The sequence below is a fragment of the Sphaeramia orbicularis genome, chromosome 21, assembly GCF_902148855.1.
Source record: "Sphaeramia orbicularis chromosome 21, fSphaOr1.1, whole genome shotgun sequence".
NCBI lineage: Eukaryota > Metazoa > Chordata > Actinopteri > Kurtiformes > Apogonidae > Sphaeramia > Sphaeramia orbicularis.
The window spans coordinates 3,997,795-4,022,164 of NC_043977.1; the positions used below are offsets into that span (position 1 = coordinate 3,997,795).

Consider the following 24,370-nt stretch of genomic DNA (forward strand, 5'->3'; position numbering starts at 1 on the left):
CTGAAGATGCAGTGATTACATCTCCCTGACCGAGGCAGAGCAGGAGGAGAAAGGCCATCGCAGGCTGCACTTTTACATTTCAAGAAGACAGGAATGTCATGCATTACCTCAGCTTTTTCATGAGCAAAAAAGAAAGTCTCCCGGTTAATAAATGCGAGCCAGAAATACAGTTTTCAGAGCAAAATCAAAAGTACTGATGGCTTCACACAGCGTTGGATTTTCTTGCACTTTTATTTGATTTTTATTTATTTATTTATTTATTTATTTTTCTTGGTTATGTTCATAGGTAAGTATAGTGAGCTTGAAGTATTACTCTATTATTATTATTATTATTATTATTATTATTATTATTATTATTATTATTATTCTCATTATTATTATTATTATTATTATTATTATTATTATTATTATTCTCATTATTATTATTATTATTATTATTATTATTATTATTACTGTTTTTGTTACTTTGATTCCCTTCCTGATTTCACTTTTTTTTTACATAAGTAAATCTCTCAAACTGCAGTTCTGTTGATTGCTGGTCATTTATTTTGTTGCTTGCTCCTGTTTGTTACAGGACATGGAGGGAGGGGAGTCTCATCCCATGTTTGCGTCTCGGTAACCCCCAGACTGAGCATAAGACTTGGCTTTTTCTTGAGCAAAAAGAAATTCTCCCAGTTAATATTATTATCCGGGAGAATTTCTCTCAAAAGGAATGTACACGTTGCAATATTTCGTCTGTAATGTGGCTTTGAAAGGGCCAAAGGCCTAGGGGGATCCCACCAGGAAACCAGAGGGAAGAGAACTGGGGACAGATTTAATAAAATGTCGGAATGGTATGAATTTTTTGAAAAAACTAGGCATTTTGGTGACCTTTAACCTACAACATGACCTTGACATTAGACTTTTCATAGTACAAAGTACTCTTACAATACAATATGGCGCTGACAAGATCACGAAATGTCCCATCATGAACATATTTAGACATTGCACTGGACAAGAGTGGAGAAGCTGGGAAAGTTGCAAAAAACATGGATTTTCAGAGCTAAAAAAGTAATTTTTGGGGTAGGTAGGGGGTTTGGATGAAAATTTAAAATAAAATTACACAGGAGTGCTTGGAACATCTTGTTGCATCAGAAAATCAGGGCTAATGTGGTATTTGACATTAACCCCCCACCCCCCCATTAATAAATGCGAGGCAGAAATACAGTTTTCAGAGCAAAATCAAAGTCCTGATGGCTTCACACAGCGCTGGATTTTCTTGTGCTTTTATTTAATTTTTGTTTATTTATTTTTCTAGGTTGTGTTCATAGGTAAGCAGAGTGAGCTTAAAGTATTACTCTGTTATTTTTGTTACTTTGATTCCCTTCCTGAATTCACTTTTTTATGTAAATAAATCTCTCAAATTGCAGTTTTATTGATTGCTGGTATTTATGACTGACTGACTGACTGACTGACTAACGGAATGAATGAATGAATGAATGAATGTTTTTATTACTGTTTTGCATAAAAACATGCCCAGGCCTTCCATGGGCTTATAAGACACCAAAAATACAAACCAAAAATCAAATACCAGACAATAGTCATAATAGATATGAACAAAACAAAGTACTGACCTATTTAAACAAACACATCTGCCGTTTTTTCCAGGCTTTACAAACAAATAATGCTAATTTAAATACATTTGAACAAAACAACCATTTCCTACTGGCTTTCCGTATTCATTTTGTCGCTTGCTCCTGTTTATTATGGGACATGGAGGGAGCGGAGTCTCATACCGTGTTTGCGTCTCGGTAACCCCTAGACCGAGCCTAACACTTGGCTGTTTCTTGAGCAAAAAAAAATTCTCCCGGTTAATAAATGCAAGCCAGAAATACAGTTTTCAGAGAAAAATCAAAGTCCTGATGGCTTCACACGGCGCTGGATTTTCTCGCGCTTTTATTTTAATCCTCTATGACTTCTCTCATTGGAGCTCAGCCTAAATAAGGGATCTTTATTTCGTTGGGATATTGCAGCTCTTGCTATTATTTAAGAAGGCAGAATGCATTCCAATCCGGGCTTCTGTTTGTGGGGAAAAGCTGATCTAATTCCCCTTTCTATCAATACATAATCCATGATAATGAGCCGCGCCGAATTCCAAAGATGAATATGCAAGGTCTTCTTTCTGCAGGCATTGTAAATAAAATGGAGCCAACATTAATCGAAGTGATAATTAATTGCCTTCTGGAGATTATACGACTTGGCCTACAGCGACCGTGGAGAGGTTATATCATATCTATTATATTAAAACATGTTTCACAAAGGAAGAGTTAAAGTTCAGAGGTGACAGGGAAACCAATCAAGAAGATATCGGCTGCGAAAAAGCCTACAGGGCACCACCGAGTCCAATTTTACATGCATACATCTAAATGTGACATTAACCAGCAGAAACTCCTCTAAGGCTTTAATATAGGACACCTCTATATTCACAGATCTGAAAACTACCACGCCTAGAAGAACGATTCATACAGCTGTCACCAAAAAGATGAAAACTTTTATGTTTAAGTGTCATAATAGTGAATTTAAACGCATAATGAAGAAAACCTATGTATGATAAAAATGTAAGCGATCCAGAACGACTTGATATGATACAATAAAATGATCAAATAATCTAAAATTAGATCAGATAATAGATAGATTAAAAAAGAATTAAATGGTTAGAAAGAAAAAAATGAATGAATAAGAGCAGTGTTAGTGTAAGGACAAAAGCTGCTGTGTATAACATTTTGATGCGACTATTGACACAGTACTGTGGCACCAAATATGGGTTTGTCTATGACCACAGAGCCAATCAGAGCCCTCGTTATATCATGTCTAGACCAAGGTTCTAATAGTTTTGGATTTTTCATTATAGTTTAGTTTTATTTAGTTTTGACTTTTTTTCCTCTAATTCAGTTAGTTTTAATTAGTTTTTAGAGCAGGTTTGCTAGTTTTTATTAGTTTTCATTTTTTTCTGAATGCTTAGTTTTAGTTTAGTTTTAGTATTAATTTTAGTTTAGTCGTCTCTTTTCTCTTCTTCTCTGTCGTCGTATTCAAATAAATCCCAGACAGGACTCTGCTGCTGTCTCCCAACTTTAGTCTCCATGTTTCCAGGCAGAGTTCGGATGAAAAGACGACTATAAACGACAAGTGACGAGAAGTGACGGATCGTGAAGTACTGTATGGTGCAGCTAGCTAAAATTGCTACAGCGAAATAAATCACTTTCGTATCAATCCGACATTGACAAAGACGAAAATGAAGGGAATTTTATCCATATTTTTATCCGTTTTAGTTAGTTTTGTAAACACACAATACAGTTTCAGTTAGTTTTCTTTTTTTTTTTCTTTTAATTATAGTTTTTATTTATTTCAGTTAACGAAAATGTTTTTTCAATTCTAGTTTTCGTCATTTCGTTAGTTTTCGTTAACGATAATAACCTTGGTCTAGACTGGGAACTTACATCCTGAAAAAGTACAAAGACAATCAGATGGTGAACAGATCAACTGGAGACACAGTGGACATGTCGCTCACATGGTAACGAATCAGACCGCAACAACTTGGGTTCAATTCCCGGTCAGAGGAGCTTGTCAAAAGGGGGGGGGCACAGAACTGAAGTCACATGACACACTGCTGCATCTAACATGTAGCTCCGCCCACCTTCTCCAGCCTCCACAGCAAAGAACACCATAAAACAACATATAGAGTATTTACAACAATATTTCCTATTCTATACTATATACTATCACTAATTTGTCATTTCTTCCATCAGTTGCCACAGTACTGTGGTAGAAAAATGCACAAAAGAATGAACTGAAGTATACTCCATATATGATCACAGTACTGTGGCAACAAGAGGAGAATGAGTTCATGGAACATGGCTCTAGTACAGATGATAACATTTGATTGGTCTGTGGCAATAGACACACCCATATTTTGTGCCACAGTACTGTGGCAGTAGACGTTGCCATAACATTTACAGTAAGTTCTGTAAAATACGTAAATAGGCCGAAAGCTACTGAATATGCGAATTTACCTGCATTAAACACTGGAAAACCTAAGTAAGAATTACATTTCTGTTTTTATTTTAGGGTTTTGTACATTGCTTTTGTTAACCAAAGACTATCAATCAACTGATAGTCTTATAATAATAAAAATAATAATAATAATTACTGATAAATACAGGTAACAATTAAAAGTAGCCATTTCGAATTATGCTAAATAATCATAATTAGCTCCTGTTAGATTATACAGTATTTTCTTGTTTTTTTTCCCCATTCCATTCCATTTCTCTGCTCATTTTTGTTTTTTCTAGGTTGTTTTGTTCTACTTTTTGGCTGCCTTCCAACATCAGACCAAGGACAATCGATCACAGACTGAGAACACCTTTGTGACACATGACACGTACTAGTTCATGTAGTTGTTCTAAACTTTAGTGTCAGTCAACATCAGGAGTCGATCATCGTCTGATTCTGGTTTGTTTTGAGTCACAGTTTTGCACTTGAATTGTGTGAGAATGAACAAATTTACCAGATATTAAGAAAAAAAAAAAAAAACTATGAAAATGTTGTTTTTCTTTGGGAATCAGACACAACCTTCACTACAGAACCTTTGTGGGCCCAGTTACGACACCTGTGGTACCCCTAGAAAACTGAGAAACTCCACTTTCCTTTCCTTTTTAAAGCATAATGAGTCGGATTAATAACCTTCTGTAACTTAGTCCATTAGGGTTAATTAATGAGCACCATCCCCATAAAATTAAGAAACATATGAATAAAATCTGGTGACACTGTAATAATTACAGACGTCATTTGCGACAGTACTAAAAAAAAATCACACAAATCTGTCCTTTGGTTCTATGCATCGACCTTCTTGTGCAGCTGTTTTATTAGAACGTAATTAAAAAATGTGAATATGTGTCACTGAACGTCGTCAGAATACAAGTTTAACACATTTAATCAGCTGTAAACACTTTCTGCCTGATAGATTTTCAGCGTTGGTGAAAACAACTCCCATCATCCCACACTGCGTCGGTACATCACACTATTCATTCTGTTATAGTTTTGATTGACAGGTCTCTTACTGACAGACATTTGCAAAAAAAAAAAAACACCTCAAAATGGTGTTGAATTCTGACACAAAACTTTGAGTATTTGTCAGATTAAAGTAAAAATTCAATAACATTTCAGTCTTATTTACTGCCACATTGAATTGGAGGGATTCTACTTTATAAATACTGCTCAATAAACACATTTATTCTCATTCCAGTGATGATAGGCAATTATTTCTGAAGTGCAACCAGGGTTTTCCCCAGGTTTACGGAGGGCTTAGCAGCTGTGATGGTTTATTCTTGTGGTTTCTGTTCGTTGATGAAAAAAAAAACAAAAACATTTGTGCATAATTTTGAACCTGGAGATATAATTATAATGTTTATAAAATGGCTGAAAGAAATGCAAGACAAATACAGTCATTGATGAAGGCAACACAATAACAGTTTCATGAATATTAAAGAAGGCTTGCTTTAAAAACAGCTTATTTCCACCGTTTGGGCTCATATGGTGGGTTTTCTTTCCAGGGTTTCAGAGCCAAAGGAGCAGAGTGTGATTAATTAATTTTACTGCATATCACATGGAAAAATACCAATACTAATGACACTGGTCTACAATATTTTTTTTTAAATGATCTGCCCCCCCCCCCCCCCCCCCCCCCCCACACACACACACACACCTTTTTTTAAATTAATAAATAAATAAATTTAATGTTTTAATTTTTTTTATATTATTCATTTTCTTTTCTCTTGTTTTTTCTATTATCTTTTTAAAAAAAATATTGTTCTTTTAAACTGCACTTATTACTGCTGTTTAAACATGGTTGTTAATTTTTATTTTTTTTTATAATTTTCATTCTGTCTTTTCATACATTTTATGTGTTGTGTCATGGGTGGATGTTCAGAAAATCCAAAATCTCCTTCCTGTACAGTGAATGTTCTATTCATGTTCTGTTATTAACAAAAAAGACCTTTGAAAGAAAGAAACGTTCTGCCTCAGAGCTTAAATATGCTAAATGTTACATACTTTAATCAGATTAATTGGAAAACAAATGACCAAAGTGCTGGTTTACTGATGTTTTCAAGGTATATGATAAAGTGTTATTCCACATCTACAGTCACGGAAAAAATTATTAGACCATCCAAAGAACTAACTCCTGTGTGGATCATGTGACTAAAACAGACAGAAGAGAAAACATGGAATGTCTAAAAGCACTGTTTTTGGCATTATTATTAGACAGAAAAATGATGTGCGAAAAAAAATAACATTACACTATGAAAATATTTACATTTACAAACTGTCCTTTCAAAATAAAATGCAAATAAATGCATATATAAAACAAATATGAACATCCTGAAATATGCAATTTCAAAAGTATTCCGCCTGCTACCAAATGTTTTGTGTATTTGTAGATCGACTGTGATCTGTAAACTGGGTTAATAATAAGCTGAGATGTAATATTGTAGAAATTGTTCTTATTTTAGTTCCAGATTACCAAATTTTAACAATATTCTGCCTGTTACCAAATGTTTGTGTAACATTGTGTGTAAATGTACATGTATAAATAATAAGTTGAGGCATAATATAGATAAAATTGAACTCATTTTTCAAATGAAATTTCAGTTTTTCTCAGGTTATTCACGTGTTTTTTGTAAAATGTAAATATTTTCTAAATTTAATGGGTATTTTTCACACTAAAACAAAGAGAGAAACTTGGAGTTGTCATTATTTATAGGTTATTATGTCATTATTTTACTGGTTTGGCTTGGTTTGATTTCTGGTGTAATTTAATTCTTCAAGGAAATAATCATTTGAAAAAAGAAACAAACAAAAAAGCTTGCCTTTTTAACAGTATCATGATATATTGTGATATATCGTATGGTGATCCTAGTGTTGTGATTTGTATCGTATCGCCAGATTCTTGCCGATACACAGCCGTGGTACTGTCCTTGTTTTCCAGTTTTTAGAAGCAATTCCTCAAAAATCTGGACAAATAAACACATTCAATCAAAGACGCATAATTAATGACTGAAATACTGCACAAATCAGCAAGCCTTTCTGTTCTTCCATCTATTATTATTATTATTATTTTTTATCTTTATTACCGTCCTTTCCCAGCATGCACTGGAGCTGAGAACCTTCTTAACAAGCCACTGGTCTTTGGTTCCCATACATTAGAAGCGTTCAACCAGCTGTGAGCTCGTTCACAGCTGCCCACTGTAATTATATAATTTTCCACATATGTAGCAAAGCCTCCGTCTTTTTCCTCAACAAGCGTCAGCATCCACCAGTAGCCCCGCTTGATATATGACCTCTCGCACACTAGGAAATTAATAAATATTGCATACTGTGGTCAATTTATGCACAGATGCCAGCGCCAAAACTATAAAGTCCTAATTATACCCAATAACTCACACTGATGAGGAACCTAGGCTGAATTTTAATAATTTGGTTTTGTGGTCCTTTTTTTTTTTCTCTCAGCCGTGATAGATTGTGTGACAATGGCGGTGTCGTCGTGATTTACAAAGGCTAATTCGGCTCATAATAATGTGAAATGGCTGCTCTGTTCATCCATTAAAGGAAATCTGTATCCCACCAGTGTGTAAATAATAACACCCAAGAGTCGGTTCTGAAGCAAAGGACGAATGAAGGTTCACATGACTGCAGCCGACTCACACAAACTAAGGCTTCACAGACGAACGCAAACGCTTTAACATGAGATGCGGTTACTCGGAGCAGCGGCGTCCTGGTTTACTGCGAAATGATTAGCACACCGTCGTACTCTTGTCAGTCAAAGTCATTTCCACTCTTCTTCTTCTTGAACCATATTTGGGTGCTTCTCTGAAACTGGGTTTATTTTAGTATCTGTCACTTTTCCAGCTTTTTAGACCCAATAATAAGAGGTAAATGTCGACAGATTTCCCCCAGGATGGACCTAATGATGACCTCAGATAAATGCACAAAAATTATCCTCTTGCTCTGATCCATCCCATAATTAATGAAATTATAATCAAATATTGGACCATCTCCCTCGGTGTCAGTGCATTAGATGTGAAAACATGTGTAAATGATCTAATATAGACTAGAAATAAAGACATTAGTCACTATTCCATTCACCCTCAAACTGCATGAATATAACTTGCGCATAAAAATGTATGTAATGGAAAAATGATAATTTCACCAAAACTCTTGTTTTTCAGTTCAAAGTTTTTGTGCTGGCAAGAGGTGGTTTTTCGGGCAAAATGGTATATCACGCTAAATTGCGATGAAAGGACCTGTTTCTGACACTAGAGTCATATGAATAAAAAACAAAAACAGATGTTGATGGAGGTTACAACAAGTGAAGAAGAAGAGTTTTAAAAGAAACATGATGTGGTTTGTGTGGACACACCAGGAAACAAATCAGTTTTGAATTTAGTACGACATAGAGGGATAATATATAATAATAATAAATACATCTGTAAATCAACACCATATTCACATTCGTCACCATGTTTATGGAATGACTTCTCGTGTCATCTCGCGATAATAAATAAACAAATCATCGTATTTATGATTTAATGGAAAAACTGACATTACGTACTTCTGTTATTTTGACATTTCATAAACGTCGGTAAAGTTTTGCACAGATGTCCAATGGAAAAGAGACTAGTGTGACCAGGATGGACCTAATGATGACCTCAGATAAATGCAAAACAAAAAACAAAAAAAACAACAACTCTTGCTCTGATCCATCCCATAATTAATGAATTTTTAATCAAATATTGGGTCCAAAAATAGGACCCAAATATGGACATTAAATCTCCCTCGGTGTCAGTGCATTAGATGTGTAAACATGTGTAAATGCTCTTCTATAGACTCTAAATACAGACACTGTGTTCACTGTGTGGATCCTAGTGGGTTTTCTAATCCACACATGTGGGTTTTCATCAATCTCAGTCTCATTCCAGGTTTGGTGCAGAACCCATGGTGTCCACTGGTGTTACATGCAGAAACTGAACATTTAAACACATATAAATCGCAAATGATTTTGTGACGGCGGTCATATTTGTGAAACACTCTGCTTTGAATATTTACTTCGATTCCCAAAATGCACCTGTGAGAGAATAAAGAGAGGTTAAAAAAATAGTATCGCGTAATTTTCACGTCCTTTTGACTGTGATACATGCGGATTTTTGTAGTAAATATAATGTAAAATAATATAAAAATGTGTTTCATCTGAAAAATACTTTTTCTTTTATCTCAGTAAATCTTTATTTTTCAAATAGATCCAAAGTGCTTCCAAATTTCCTTCATAACATTCGTCTACATCTGGTTTGAGTTTTTACCCCCCATGTCCCGTTTCTAGGACCACTTTCATAGACGAACCCTGTTATGACCCATTTTTCCCCTCAGTTTTGTTTGCCCAGTGGGGCTGGTAGCGTGGCCGACTGTTGCCACGGTAACGCAGGTCTCAGTTGTTATTTCTCAGTTGGTGGTTCTGTTCATGCTCCGCCCCTTTTTATTGAACTACTCCAACATTAATGGGGTTGGGGCTCGGCCTTTGCCCTACCTTCACACCATGTGTCACCTGCTGACGGACAAATATCACCGATACACACTCTGCACCATAGATGATGTAAAAACATAGACGCAATAACGCTGTTGGGAGAAATATTGTGTCTTTTCAAACCACCTGTTCTCTGTTCTACACTGTAAAAAAAATCTGTAATTTAACAGAATTTTCACTGTTTATTTTACAGATTTTTCCTGTATTTTTAAGATACAGGAAAATGTCCATGAAATGACTAAAACAGACTGTGATTTTACATGTCAAATGTAAAATAACACGAAAAAACTGGAACTGTGAATAACCATAAAATTTTAATTTTTTAAAAGAATTTTTTTCTTTTTTCACAGAAAAATACAGATAAAATACATTTGCAAATGTAGCATAATTTCACTAATATTTATTTCCTACTCATGAGATTAAACTGTTAATTTAAAGTTTCATACTGTAAAAAGAATAATTAAATGAGATAAAATTACTGACAATTAACCATAAAAGAAGTATTTGTTCTGTCAGTTGAACTAGACTTGTTTGTTAATTGACAAATATGTTGTGTAATTACAGGATTCACAACAAAAATGTTGACTCAATGTATTTTTGTGAATGTATAACATGTATAAGCACTGATAAACTTATTTATATATCTATTTATAGGTAATTGGATTGTTTTAACACATGTAAATATTCTTTATTAAACATTAAAAAGTAAAAAATATATATATATGCAAAATCTCATGTAAAGTTAGGGCAAAAAACTGTATTTTAATTATGGAAAATGACCGTATTTTTATGAGATGGTTATTTTCCGTTATTGAACAGCATTTTTTCAGCACCCCTGCTGCCGGAATATTACCGTTTTTTTACGAGTTTTTTTTTTTACAGTGCAATATGATCTCAAGTGAAATAATAGCATAATAACCTACAGAATATAATGACTCCATATTTTCTTCTTGGTTTGATTTGAAAAAAATAATCTTACATTATGCCTATAATTAATGACAACTTCAAATTTTTGTCGTTGTTTTAGTGCAAAAAATAACATTAACTTACGAAAATATTTACATTTACACACTATCCTGTAACAATAAAACATGAATAACCTGAACAAATATGAACTGATAAACTGTCCAAATACAGTTTTCATCAGTGGATTGGACTACTGAGTCTCATTGAAAATTATTTAAATATATATATATAGGTAATTTGAGTGTTTTAATACATGTAAATATTCTTTATTAAACATTAAAAAGTTTAAAAAAAAAAAAAGAAAAAAAAAAAGAAAAATCTCATGTAAAGTTAGAGCAAAAAACTGTATTTTAATTATGGAAAATTACCATATTTTTATGAGATGGTTATTTTCCGTTATTTAACAGTATTTTTTTTTTTTTTTTTTTTTTTTTTACAGTGTATTGCAGTCGGGGCAGGGACAAAGTGGATAATGACATGATTTTATTTTTTCTTTCCAGGGTTAAATAACAACACAGTTGGCCCTAAATGAACAATACTGAGTGAATGTTCTCCTCAATGTGTGTTCTGAAAAGGAAAATCCTATAAATACATATATAATAATACAGTCAGGTGCAAGAAGCGTCCCCATTATTATTTCTTTTTTTAAAAAATTTATTTATTTATAATATTATCACTAATATTACAATCACAATGACCTTTGTTCTGTTCTTTTCTGATGTAACCTTCATGTACTGATGCTAATTATTATCGTTTTTGTTCACTTTGTTATTTTCACTCTGGTGTAATAACACTGGTTAAAAAGAAAAGAAGAAGAAAAGAAATATCTGTGCCAACACCTTTGCAGGTTTCTAATTTTATACGACACCTCTTTAATCAGCCTCGACAGTTTGTGAAGTGTTTGATAATGCTGCTAGCTTGTTGGATCATGGGAGATGTGGTTATATAATCTGACGATAGATAGATAGATAGATAGATAGATAGATAGATAGATAGATAGATAGATAGATAGATAGATAGATAGATAGATAGATAGATAGATAGATAGATAGATAGATAGATAGATAGATAGATAGATAGATAGATAGATAGATAGATAGATAGATAGATAGATAGATAGATAGATAGATAGATAGACAGACAGACAGACAGACAGACAGACAGACAGACAGACAGACAGACAGACAGACAGACAGACAGACAGACAGACAGACAGACAGACAGACAGACAGACAGACAGACAGACAGACAGACAGACAGTGGTATCTTACATGATGCTAAATGCTAACTTGACATTTTCTTGACCTGTCTAATGTTGGGTAGCATTTAGCATTGTGCTAATATATTTTATTATACAAATAAAGTGGCTCTTTATGGATTATTGTGTTGGAAAGTGCAATTTCTAATATTTGTGTAGATGTAAATAAATAAATAAATAAATAAATAAATAAATAAATAAATAAATAAATATATATATATATATATATATATATATATATATATCTGTAGAATGCCCATTAGGCTTTAGCTGTGCCACGTTTACCTGTAAATGGAAAATGGTTCCATTGAGTCGTCACCACATGAAATGAGTCTTTACATAGAATCAGATTATGGATTTATCTGACATGGATGGAAACACATGAAGATTTGATCAAATGTAAAATGTATAATGTAAAAAAAAAACTTTTAATACAGGGTTAGTGATATAGGAATATTTCTTCAGATGATTCTATTCATAATTAACTTCAGGATTCTAACAGTTTGTTTTCTTTTTACATAACCTCAAGATAAAACAAGTCAATAACTGTTTTCTTTACAAAATATGTATGCTATATATAACTGTAGGAATGTATTGACAACATATACTGCATATAGTTTTCTTTTTGGTTGAGCACAAAATTTCTCTTTTTACCAATTTAGGCTTTTTTATGATTTTCAGAACTCCAGAACTCACTTCACTAAATTAATGATCCACTGCCTATGCATCAGAAATGTTTTGTATTAAACTGTTAAATCCTCACAGTACCTTCAGTATAAACTAGTTTGTTTTTTTAATGTTCTGTGTAACCTTTTAATACAGGCTTTGTGATGGGGGGTCATTTCTTCAGATAATTTTATTCATAATTAACTTCAGAATTCTAACATTTTTTTTTTTCTTTTTTACATAACCTCAAGATAAAACAAGTCAATAATTGTTTTCTTTACTAACCATCTATGCTAAATATAACTGTAGGAACATATTCTGAACATAAATTGCATATTGTAAGAACCAAACAGGTTGTAGTTTTGTTACAGTTTGAGCAAAAAATCTCTCTTTTTACAATTTTGGCTTTTTTTTTTTATGATTTTCAGCACTCCAGAACTCACTTCACTAAATTAATGATCCACTGCCTATGCATCCGAAATGTTTTGTATTAAACTGTTAAAGCTTCACAGGGCCTTCAGTTTTTATTTTTAATATTCTGTGTACCCTCCAGTTTAACCCAGTATATGACAGACTATTCCAGCACAAACACCATCTCCTGACCCTGTTACTGGACTTCTGTGGTTCTCTATCGGCTCACACTACCGGGTCAATACGCAGTAATCCTCTTCTGTGGATCAGTAACTAGAACCCAGACCTTTTACTCTGTGCTCAGTGTTCTCCTCTTCTTATGTTTGGAACCTGCTTTCAGGGCAGCTACCAGCAAAATGTGAGTGAAATGACCAGAGCAGCAGTTCTGCAAGACGGGAAAGTCCAGGCCTCCAAACCCTTTTCAAACCTAGAGGGGAGGTGTTTGATCCTAAAACAGATGCCCTTTAGGGGGAACGTCGCTTAAAGCTCTACCTACAGATGTGGCGTTTCTCACAGTACTTAGTAAAAGTTTGAACATGAACAACCTGCCTCCCTCCAAAGCCCCGCCCACTTCCCAAGCTGTCAGAAATCGATGCGTGGTCAGAGCCCCGTGGCGGTACTTTTTGATGCAGGGGGTACCAGGGCGGTCTGATGGAACTGCACAGAAACCCCTCAGTGTCGTTGAGCACTGACGCTCCCTCCTCTCTCCTGATGTGATTTTTTTAATCTTACCCTATAGACCTGGTTCCTGTGTCCTTAACCTCCTGAGACCCAGGACATGTCAGCAAAGTACAAGCTTTTTGTTTTTTGTTTTTTTATTAAATAAGTGCCTATATTGGAAACATCATAATGCAACAGTTTTTCAGATGCAGTTTTTACATTTTTTATGGAATGTCCTTTGTGGTGGAAAGTTTTCCTTTTTTCTTTTTTTTTTGTATAAAGTTGTGAAACTCTTGTCCACAAATGTGGACAGAAAACCCAAAGCTGGGTCTGAGGAGGTTAACCCTTTCATGCACGAATTATGAGAACCTCAATCAAAATTTTTTCCTGAGTGTTTTTATTCTTCTTCAGGCATGAAAAAAACAATGTGATTCAAAATTTTCTTCTGAAAAATAAATTAAAACAATAAAATAAAAATAATTAAAAAAAAAAAAAAAAAAGAAAGAAAAAAAAAAGTTTTGTTTTCTTTTATTCTTATGAACCTGTTTTTCATGAAGTTGCAAAAATGTCCACTCAGCTGGACACCACGTTTAATTTTTGACGCACAGAAGGATGTATTTACTACTAAACTGTGTGAAAACTATGGGGAGGGCTTGTGATTCTGGGGGTTTATGCTCAGGAGAGATCTACATAATGTTACCAATTCATGCCAGAAAAGATATGTAGTGTCTTAAAACTTTAATAAAGATAAGTGAAAAAAAAAAACCCAAAACAAAACAAAACAAAACAAAACAAAAAAAAACGACGAAAAGAACACCAAAATCCATGAATATACAAGAGAACAGCTGTAGAAAAGCTGTCCACTGGAGTGACCACTATGCATGAAAGGGTTAATAAAGCTTGAATGAATGAATGAATGAATGATTGATGATGAATTTTGTTTTTGTTTTTTGTTTATATTTTATTTATGATTATTTTACACTCTTTTTATTCAAAAATGTTGGTTCCTTTGTTGGGATTGAACTCAAATCCTGTTCTGATGTTAGTTGTGAACTCATAGAATCTGAACATTTGAACAGGATCTGAAACTGGAATGTCTGTGAAACAGAATTTCAGTTTGAACACAGGAAAGTTTTGTGATAGAACATTAGATCCTGTTCTGATCAAATAAAAATGTGTTTAGTATTTGTGCAGATTTCTGGTGTAATTCAATTCTTCAAGGAAATAATCATTTAAAAACAAAAAGAAAAATTGCCTTTTTAACAGTACCATGACATATCGTGATATATCGTATCATGATCCTAGTATTGTGATTTGTATCGTATCACCAGATTCTTGCCGATCCACAGCCCTAGATATGACAGGTTTGCATTAGTGTGGAATGGATGGAATGAGCGACTTACAAGTTTGGTCAGTTTCGTCGGAGGCGTCTGGACAGTCGGGCTCGCCGTCGCAGAGCCAGGATTCAGGGATGCAGGTTTCCTTGGTGTGACAGTGAAACTCCCCTACATCACACAAGACAGACTCTGGATGGGAGAGAGGGAGAAAAGGGTGGAAGAAGAAGATGTAGCATGAGATGATGGGAGTGAACAGGTGGAGAACATGTTTCCCTGGAAAACATGCGGTCGATGTATGCAAATCATGATGTGAGTGGAGCTGCCCGGCCCGGCCCCGGTCTGGATCCGAGTACAATACGATCTTTTAAAGAGCCAGTGATGCAGACATATTACCATAATTGAATCACCATCCTTGGAAGCGTATGAATGAAGCCAGGATAAAGCCAAGGTTGTTTTAAGAGATGGGAGCTCTGTACTTGCTAATGTGTTGGCTGACAATAGAGTTTGTCCTTTTGTTAGTGTCATATCTTTTGCAAACTACAATTCTTTTTCAGACCACTAGCCCATCCATTTTTTTTTTTCCACCAGATTAAAAACGCTGCCCCGGAGAGGCATACGCAGATACTGCCCGAGCATTGTGTGTTTGACAGCTACTCTTCTCTAACAAAGACGTGATGTCCTTTGCGCTTTCCCAACTATTATGAAGCAGTTTGGCAAGTTTTGTTCTTATCTCGTTCCCTCCTTGGTGTCGACTGCGGGATGAGGGGAGTTCGGTAAAAGCCCAGTCAACTAAAAAGTCATCATAGCCTTTCAAAAAAGCAAGCATCTGTCAAAGTGTTGACATGTTTCCTGCCGGTAGCTGTCAGCGACTCAGAGCCATCACTCTGCCGAATGACACACGCTTTTGCTAAAGATTTGATGCCACAATGTGACCTGCCGCCGCTTTATCTGAGAGGGGAGGGGGAAGAAACGCTAATTTGTTCCTGAGCTGAAACCAAAGACAGTCAGAAAGGCTCTAACTCAGGGGTGTCAAACATGCGGCCCGGGGGCCAAATGCAGCCCACCAAAGGTTCCAATCCGGCCCCTGGGATGAACTGAATTGCCAAAATTCCACCGTCAAAGCTGTGGAACTCATTTTAGTGTCGGTTCCACATCCAGACCAATCTGATCTACAGCCAAATAATAACAGCAGAAGAACCCACAAAAAAGAAGGACTGCAGATTTACTTCTCGGTTTGATGTGAAAAAAATATTACACTGTAAATAATGACAACGTCTAATTTTTGCCTTTGTTTTAGTGCAAAAAACAACATTAAATTATGAAAATATTTACATTTACAAACTATCCTGTAACAATAAAATGTGAATAACCTGAACAAATGTGCCCAACCTGAAATGTCTGTATTAAATTCAGTCCAGTTTGAACTCTTTTCTTCCTGTTCCTCAGTGTTTAGTGTCTTTGTAGATCTGATCCACAATGCACATGGACTAATGAGAAGTTACGACTCAACAATCACCCAAATTCGCACAAAAATTACCCTAAAACCATCTAAAAATTACTCAAAAAACACCTAAAAATCACCCTAAAAACCACATAAAAATGACTCAAAAACCACCTAAATCACCCCAAAATAACCCAAAAACCATCTAAAAATCACTTAAAAATGACCCCAAAACCACCTAAAAATCACCTAAAAATCACCCATAAATGACTTAAAAAACAGCTAACATTATTCCTATAAATATTGACAACTTCAAATTTTAGTGCAAAAAATAACATTAAATGATGAAAATATTTCCATTTCCAAACTGTCCTGTACCAATAAAATGTGAAAAACCTGAACAAATATGAACAACCTGAAATGTCTGTATTAAATTCAGCCCAATTTGAACTCTTTTCTTCCTGTTCCTCAGTGTTTAGTGTCTTTGTAGATCTGATCCACAATGCACATGCAGAAATGAGAAGTGGAGGCAGAAGATTGGGAAAATTGCACTTATTTTTCTCAAGAATTTTTAAAATTTTTTTCAGGTTATTCACATCTTTTTTGTTTGGATAGTTTATAAAAGTACACAGGAAATTTGCCTGAGTAAAATTTACTCAAATTGAAGAAATTTTTACTTTACTCAAATTACATTTGGTAAAAAGAATAAAAGTTAATCTTTGGGTAGATCTCTCCAAACTCAATATAGAGCCAAATTTATTCTTTTTGAGGAAAATTTTCCAAAAATTCAAACTTCTCTCAGTTTTTGATGTGAGCATTTCCCAGACCTGTGTCGTCATGTCCAAATATGGTCACTTAACTCATATTCCTCCCAAAGTTTTTCGGAATTTCTTTATGTTGTCTTCTGTTATTGACAATTATCCTACACGATATTCAAGAAAATTTTATCTTCTGTACTGCCAAACATCTGTCAGTCAGTATTCTCTGAAATATGGTGGACCAAATCTGTGGAATAATCTACGACCTGAACTTCAATCAACATCTACTTTATCATTATTTTAAAAGCATCTGAAAAGGACTGGAATACATGAAAAAATGTAAGGCTGTGTATCATTTGATTTGTATTTGATGATTTGTAATGTGATTTACATTTTTATTGTTTTTTCTTTAGTTTATTAATTCAGTTATATTGTATTTTTAATTCTTATGTCTTCTTTTTTTTTTTTTTTCTTTGTGTATTATTCATTTTGGGGAGGTGTTCATATAAGCCTTTTCTGGCTTCTATCCTATCCTGCACAATGATGTTACTTGTTTGAATGTTGTATTTTTTTTTTTCTCTTGCTGTTTTATGATGTGCAAATATAATAATAATGATAATAATAATAATAATACTTTTGACTCTGGAAAAAAATGCTCAGTAATTTTTCCTGTGTAAGTATTTTCATTAATTAATGTTTTGTGGTTTTTTTTTGTACTAAAACAAAGACAAAAATTTGCAGTTGTCATTATTTACAGGTTACTGTGCTTTTATTTCACTGGTTCGGGCCACTTTAAATCCAATCGGGCTGAATGTGGCGCCTGAAAGAACATGAGTTTGAGACCCCTGTTCTAACTCCTCCTCCTACACCCTCATTCCTTCCCCCTCTCTCCTCTCTCTCTCTCTCCATCTTTTTTTTACCTGTGTGTTCCTAACCCATTAGCGGTGGGAGTGGAGCAAGTGGGAGATCAGGTCTGCGACGTTTGAACAGTGGGAGTGATAATTCAACGCACCGCTGCTCCCTGCCCCGGCACCCTCCAGCAAATTCACTACCCAGGGACAAATCTGAAAAGGTCAAACATCTCATCCATTCTACCTCTTCTATTCCCACTGATGCAATATATCTGAAATCTTACCATTTAAATCAAGGTCTCGTTTGAAATATTCAAAGTCTTTTTTTTTTCACCTTTTAAACAAGCAACATTCTTTAAATTGCAAACCACAGCTATCAAACCAAAAAAGAAAAAATAAATAAATAAATAAAATGCATGTCATGCTGGGCATGATTAAAAAATAAAAATAAAAAAAGGTGCATCTCTAGGTAGCTACCTGCATGAGGAATTGCTTCATTATCATTATTTCTTCTCCCCAGCATTGGAACTGCACCAACATAAAACTGTAATCTTGCCAAATGCTGTATTACACAAAACACTGTTAACTCAGACGATTTTCATGCTCAGCCAACGGACAATATTTGGGTGCAGTCGGAATGTGATTGTTTTTACCGTCATCAGGAAACATAGAAGTGTGATCTTCAACAAAACATGTGGGTATTTTAACCCTTTCATGACGTCCACATTTATGGACACATAGTTTCAGGTACAATTTGTAGAGGGGGGGTCAAAACCCTCCTCTGGTTTTTACATCCCTACTTCTGCTCCATGAATTTCATCCTGGGCGGGGGGGGCAACCGACCAATGTAAATAGCATCAGGTTGTGTCAGCTGAACTCAACGGTCACAGTCTTACAAATCGTGAACATCCCCATGCACTGGTGGGGGTAAGGGGGTAAAGGGGGGGTAAATATGAAAAATTCACAGGGCCCAGCATTTGTGTGGGGGTCATAGAGCAGTGGAGGGGGTCCAGTGGACACAGGGTAGAAGCTGAGAAAATTTCATGTAAGATCTGCTGAATAAGAGAAGAACAGAAGCAGGAGGCGGACGTCGACAGTCTGTAAACTTTCACTGTGCTTTCATACCAGTGTTAGTTCCATTAGTAATGGACCGCACCCCCACAGACTACAGTTTCACAACTTCATACAAAAACTAAACAAAACTAAACCTGTCCACAGCAAAAGGACATTCCACAAACATTTTTTTAAAAATGCATCTGAAAAAAAAAAAAAAGTTAAATCATGATGTTTCCAATATAGGCAATGATTTAAATTTTTTTTTAAAAAAGCCTAAACTCGTACTTTTTTGGGTCTTAGGAGGTTAAATATCTTCATAATGAAACCTTTTTTTTTTATTCAAAATGCATTTCAACTTTACCCTAATTCTGATAAATAAAATCTAAAAAAATCTAGATACTTTTTTCATAATTCATGCATGAAAGGGTTCAAAGGATGGACAAGTATGTGGTTTGTGGAAGTGTATGTATGCATATGTATATATCTGGGTATAAATATCTGTTTACATATATGTGTTATTGTATTGTGTTTATGTAAATCATATTATATTTGTTCGTAATAATATAAAGCCAGAAACCAAATTATTTAATAACGAGTATCAGTCATATTATAGTATGTATATATATGTTTAGATCTGCTTAGATGAGGAAGATTATTACTGTTATTGATTATTTAAGGAGAAGGGATAGGAGTTTATCAGTTATGTTTCCTCTCACTCCTTTTCAAATATGTACTATATGTCTTATGTTTAAGTGTTTTGTTTATTTATTACCTCTGCCAAGGTCCCTCCCTGTCTGTCTGTCTGTTTGTTTGTCTGTTAGCAAAATAACTCAAAAAGTTATGGATGGATTTTGATGAAATTTTCAGGAAATGTTGATACTGGCACAAGGAAGAAATGATTACATTTTGGTGGTGATTGGGGGGGGGTGGGTGGGATTCGAGGTCTGCGCTCTCCGAGTGCTTTTCTAGTTTTCTTCTGTTTTGACATTCATATTCGAAATAAATACATCAATCAATCAGTAAATCCAAGGGTTAATTCAGCAGCGTACATTAATATTCATGATGTAATGAACTAAACCAGAATACCGTGCCGGTAAATCCATTCCAACCCTATAATTTGACGCAGTCCAGGTGTTACCATCTGCACCGCTTCTGCAACAACAACAATTACAACGCATCCACAAGTATGAAGTGGTGTATTTATACTTAGCTGTAAACAAAGACGAAAAAACAAGCATCAGTAAACGCATGCTGAGCTGGAGGTTGGCAGAGCCATGAGATGCTTCCCATGCCTTTATAGCTGAATTGATTACCATTGAAAAGCAGAGGGTGGCTGACAGATGGGCCATTTCCTCAGCTCATGATGGAAGCCATGAAAGAAAGTGCCCCTGGACCTCGCAGCAGCCCAGCTCTACCTATTGATGTTCGTCTTCCTTTCATGCCACTTCACCTTGAAAGCTAAAGGGCCAAATATGAGTCAACCAAATGACCCCTCGTGTCAATTCATCTTCCCCCTTCAGCGCCTCCCAGAGGCCTCTCCTTGATACAGGCGGGAGTACGACTGCAGCGGTGGGGCGACAAAAAAGTGGGACAAACAAAACCGAGGCAAAGCAGACGCTGTGTTCTTTTGTTTCTGCTTATACATACACCTACAAACTATGTAGATGTGTGTGCACGGGTATGTATATGTGTGTATATGCATATATTTGTATGTATATATATGTATATGATGGTATATGTGGATGTGTATATGTATGCATGTGGACATGTATGTATGTATAAAGGTCATAATAGTTTAGTTTTATTTAGTTTTGACTTTTTTTTCTCTAATTCAGTTCGTTTTAATTAGTTTTTAGAGCAGGTTTGCTAGTTTCTATTAGATTTCAGTTTTTTTCTAAATGCTTACTTTTAGTTTAGTTGTAGTTCAGTGGTCTCTTTTCTTCTCTGTCGTCGTATTCAAATAAATCCCAGACAGGACTCTGCTGCTTTCTCCCAACTTTAGTCTCCATGTTTCCAGGCAGAGTGGGGACCAGAAGACGACTGGAAACCACAAGTGAACACAAGTGACGGACTGTGAGGTGTTGTACGGTGCCGCTAGCTAAAATTGCTAGAGCGAAATAAATCGCTTTCGTATCAATCCAACATTGACAAAGACGAAAACAAAGGGAATTTTATCCATAATTTTTATCCGTTTTAGTTAATTTTGTAAATGCACAATACAGTTTCAGTTAGTTATATTTTTTTCTTTTAATTATAGTATTTATTTATTTCAGTTAATTAAAATGTTTATTCAATTGTAGTTTTCGTCATTTCGTTAGTTTTCATTAACGATAATAACCTTGGTATGTAGATAGATAGATAGATAGATAGATAGATAGATAGATAGATAGATAGATAGATAGATAGATAGATAGATAGATAGATAGATAGATAGATAGATAGACGTGTACATATATAGTTTTATATATGTATGTATGTATATATGTACATATTGTTGGTTTAGACCAGGGGTCAGAGCTGATAAGCTCTTCTTCTTCTCACTCCTCTTTGAATATGACTTTTTTTTCTTTTTCTTGTTGTATGTATCATTAATTTTTGCTTCCTTGAATTTTCATTTCTATATTATGTTTTGCAAAGAAGTCAATTAGTAGCAATCAGGAAGCTTGTATCATTTCCATATTCAAAATAAATCAATAATAAAAAAAAAAAAATCCTATACGTCACTGCATTTCCATACGATACGCGGTGCATGAAGGTGTGGCGCTTTACAGCGTTATGCATTTTGCAGATAATTCTACGCTAATAACAAAGCTCCAGTTTTGGCAGGTATAACAACAAAAGAAGAAGGAAGCGGCAGCCACCTTCAGCGACAAAAGAAGAAAAAAAGAGAAAAACTCCAACTTGTTCCATTACCATAACAGTGGGGAACGCAGTGGCACTCAGCCGGCCACATTATCAGGAGCTTCATTCCTGACACCTGACCCAAAAAAAAACCCAAAAAAAAAAAAACAGAAAACACCAAACATCCACTAGTTTGTGGATCTGGAGGGAAATCTGGTGCGTTTCTTTATTCCACCTAAACAGACAGCAGAAAGGTTGGAGGGAATGTGGAAGATTTTGATGTAGATCATGCACATGTTTTTTGAAAATGTGATAAAATAATTGGGTTTTGGGATATGGTGTGTGGAGTATTACAACAAATAATGAGGTATGAGATTCCAATGTGTTGTAATCAAGGTTATTATCGTTAACGAAAACTAACGAAATGATGAAAACTGTAAAAACATTTTAGTTAACTGAAATAAATAAAAACTATAATTAAAAGAAAAAACAATAACCAACTGAAACTGTATTGTGCGTTTACAAAACTGAAAGGGAAAAAAATTATGGATAAATTCCCTTCGTTTTCGTCTTTGTCAATGTTGGACTGATATGAAATCGATTTATTTCACTCTAGCAATTTTAGCGAGCGGCACCATATGATATTTAACGGTCTGTCACTTCACTATCTATCTATCTATCTATCTATCTATCTATCTATCTATCTATCTATCTATCATCATACATACCAAGGTTATTATCATTAACGAAAACTAACGAAATGACGAAAACTAGAATTCTAAAAACATTTTCGTTAACTGAAATAAATAAAAACTATAATTAAAAGAAAAAACAATAACCAACTGAAACTGTATTGTGCATTTACAAAACTAACTAAAACAATTAAAAATTATGGATAAAATTCCCTTCGTTTTCGTCAATGTCGGATTGATACGAAATCGATTTATTTCACTCTAGCAATTTTAGCTAGCGGCACTGTACGACGCTTGTGTTCACTAAGGTGTGGCGCTTTACAGCGTTATGCATTTTGCAGATAATTCTACGCTAACAACAAAGCTCCAGTTTTGGCAGGTATAACAACAAAAGAAGAAGGAAGCGGCAGCCACCTTCAGTGACAAAAGAAGAAAAAAAGAGAAAAACTCCAACTTGTTCCATTACCATAACAGTGGGGAACGCAGTGGCACTCAGCCGGCCACATTATCAGGAGCTTCATTCCTGACACCCAACAGCCACCGCTGGCACAACACTGTGGCTCATTAAAGCCAGTGAGCCTTTGAAATGTGCCAGAATTTCAGGAACAAAGGAATATTTGGAGGCATGTAGTCAGACAGACAGAGGGGACGGTTTGCAAAGCCCGCTCAAGGAAACGCCAGCCTCCGCTCTTCGCCGAAGCATGTGTTCTAATCGAGTTTGCGCTCGTGACGTGCTATGAAATCTGGAGTGTTGACCCAATTACTAAACACGTCCGGCATCCTGCGAACACCAACGCTCCGACGGCACAACAAATCTCTTTTGTAGCGGCTTCTCCTGTTTGCTCAAACCCCATTAAACTCTACATTACATGAGAGCTTAAGTTTTTCATTTATCATTCTAAACAATATTATGTTCCAAAGGGGGAAGCTGTAAACCACTACGGCATTACACTCCCCTGAGTTGCATCAGACGCACAGTTCACAATATGGTACAGTGGATAAGTCGTAAGCTGCGGGCCTATTTAAACAAAACCTTTGTTGGGGGAAAAAAAACAAAAAAACAGGGAATTAAAAGTCAACTGGAAAAAAAAAAAGAAGAGAAAAAAGCAGATGAGAGAATATTCCTCCGTCCGGTCTATCTTACAGCTGCAGGTTGAGAAGGACCTGCCTCTTAAAGAAGCTATTTGCAGCTCATCCGACTCTGTTTGGCCCTATGTAAAAGTGTGTGTGTGTGTGTGTGTGTACTTGACAGGGCAGTGATAGTCCATTACACTCATACTGCACACAAGGCGGTCAAGGTCAAACTCCACCAAAGTGAGAGGAAAGAGAACACAGCCGTTGAATAAACTAAAAAAAAAAATGTAAAAAAAATCACATGAAAAGCTGCAGGTGTACGCCAGCGTGACCTCACATGAATAGAAATAAAAGCTGGAGACTCCGAACATAAAGCACTGAAGAGAAATGTACTTATAAACACACGTAAAAGATGTTTTTGATTACAACGAAGTATCATGAACTACGTACAGATAACACGACACTTTTAATTGGCGCGGTATCTGTACGCATTATAAGCTTTCAGCGTGTAGTTAGGGTTAGGTTTATGGATAGCGTGATTAGCAATTAGCGGTTTGGGTTAGAGTTAGGTCAAGGGATAGGTATAGGGTTAGGGTTAGTGGTTAGCATGATTAGCAATTAGTGCAATTAACAGTTAGGGTTAGGTTTAGGGTTAGTGTGATTAGCCATTAGCACGATTTGCAGTTAGGGTTAGAGTTAGGGGTTAGGTTTAGGATTAGCGTGATTAGCAATTAGTGGTTAGGGTTAGA

General features: G+C 35.2%; 1 protein-coding gene across 1 annotated transcript in view; it reads right to left on the reverse strand.

The window, feature by feature from the left end:
• lrp1bb (low density lipoprotein receptor-related protein 1Bb) overlaps positions 1-24,370 on the reverse strand; it is a 930,516-nt gene that overhangs the window by 677,236 nt on the left and 228,910 nt on the right. The window contains exon 2 of the mRNA XM_030124596.1: positions 14,975-15,097. Within this exon, the coding sequence (XP_029980456.1) occupies positions 14,975-15,097 (123 nt within the window). The remainder of the gene's footprint in view (positions 1-14,974; positions 15,098-24,370) is intronic.